The sequence below is a fragment of the Helobdella robusta genome (assembly GCF_000326865.2).
Source record: "Helobdella robusta unplaced genomic scaffold HELROscaffold_3290, whole genome shotgun sequence".
Lineage (NCBI taxonomy): Eukaryota > Metazoa > Annelida > Clitellata > Rhynchobdellida > Glossiphoniidae > Helobdella > Helobdella robusta.
The window spans coordinates 1-1,211 of NW_008704619.1; the positions used below are offsets into that span (position 1 = coordinate 1).

General features: G+C 42.6%; 1 protein-coding gene across 1 annotated transcript; it reads left to right on the forward strand.

Annotated features, from left to right (window-relative positions):
- Window positions 1-441: 441 nt before the first annotated feature.
- On the forward strand, window positions 442-1,155 carry HELRODRAFT_184744 (hypothetical protein; the record flags this gene model as incomplete). The annotated part of the gene is made up of 1 exon (XM_009022671.1): window positions 442-1,155. A coding segment is annotated over one exon (714 nt), but the record flags the coding sequence as incomplete, so codon positions are not given.
- Between the last annotated feature and the right edge of the window lie 56 nt (window positions 1,156-1,211).

Genomic DNA, 1,211 nt, shown 5'->3' on the forward strand with positions numbered 1-1,211 from the left:
ACATCACAGCACAACATAATCAACAACAACATCAACAGCAACAACAACAACATAATCAACAACATCATCATCATCATCTGCAACAACAACAANCTTTATCAACAACATCAACATCAGCAGCAACAACAACAACAACACCAACATCAGCAGCAACAACAACAACAACAACACCAACATCAACAACAACAACCTCATAAGTTGCAGCAACATCAACAGCAGCAACAACAACAGCTTCATCAACAACAACAACAACATCATCTTCATCATCTTCATCTCAAACGCCACCCTCCTACTCTCCACAATCATGAAAATAATAATTTTTTCAATCTACAACATCCCTCGTCGTCATCTACACCAACTTTATCAGCAGCGACTACATCAACGACATCGTCCTCAGCAGTTGCAGCAGCTGCAGCGACTGCAACAGCAGCAGCAACAGCAATGTTACCAACGTCACCACAAGCCGTCTCGGAATATTACGGCTGTATCGAAACGACGACATCACTATCGAGATCTCCAACCTACAACTACACCATGTACGCTTTCAGAATTTTCTTCATCCACCTCATCCCCTGCTTTGTTCTCTCCATCATTAATGCCAAATTGATCCAAGCCATGAGGAGTGCAAGTAAGAAGAGGTTCTTGTTAAAATTCGGCCGAAAAACAATTGAAAGAGACCGGAGAGTCACCAGAGAAACTGCTTCGTTAAAATTTAGCGGGAAAGCTAGTAGAAAATTTGGCGCGAAAGTAAGTAGAAAATTTGGCGGGAAAGTTGGTAAAAAATTTGGCGGGGATGATGTCGTAAACTGCATGGATAGTGGAAAGAGAAATGGCGGGAGAGCTGATGGACCGGCCCTCAAAACTGGCGATGGGGGTGGTGTAGAAGAGGCAAAGAACAATGAACGAGTGGAGGAATTGGGAAATGATTTTTATGCTTTGGATGATTTATCGTTAGGAAAAAATGACGGGAATGGGATTGGTGTGTTTGAAATCGCGGCGACTTCCACTTCCGAGCAAAATATGAACGTAGAATTTACAGCCACACTAGCCACAGCCACTAAGAAAGATGACGTCGTTGCATTTGATGCTGCAGCGATAACAAAACCGGCAGCTCCAACATTGCCAACAACCACAACAACTACAACAACAACAACAGTTTCAACATCAACAACAGCAACAACAACTACAACAACAACAGTTTCAACATCAAC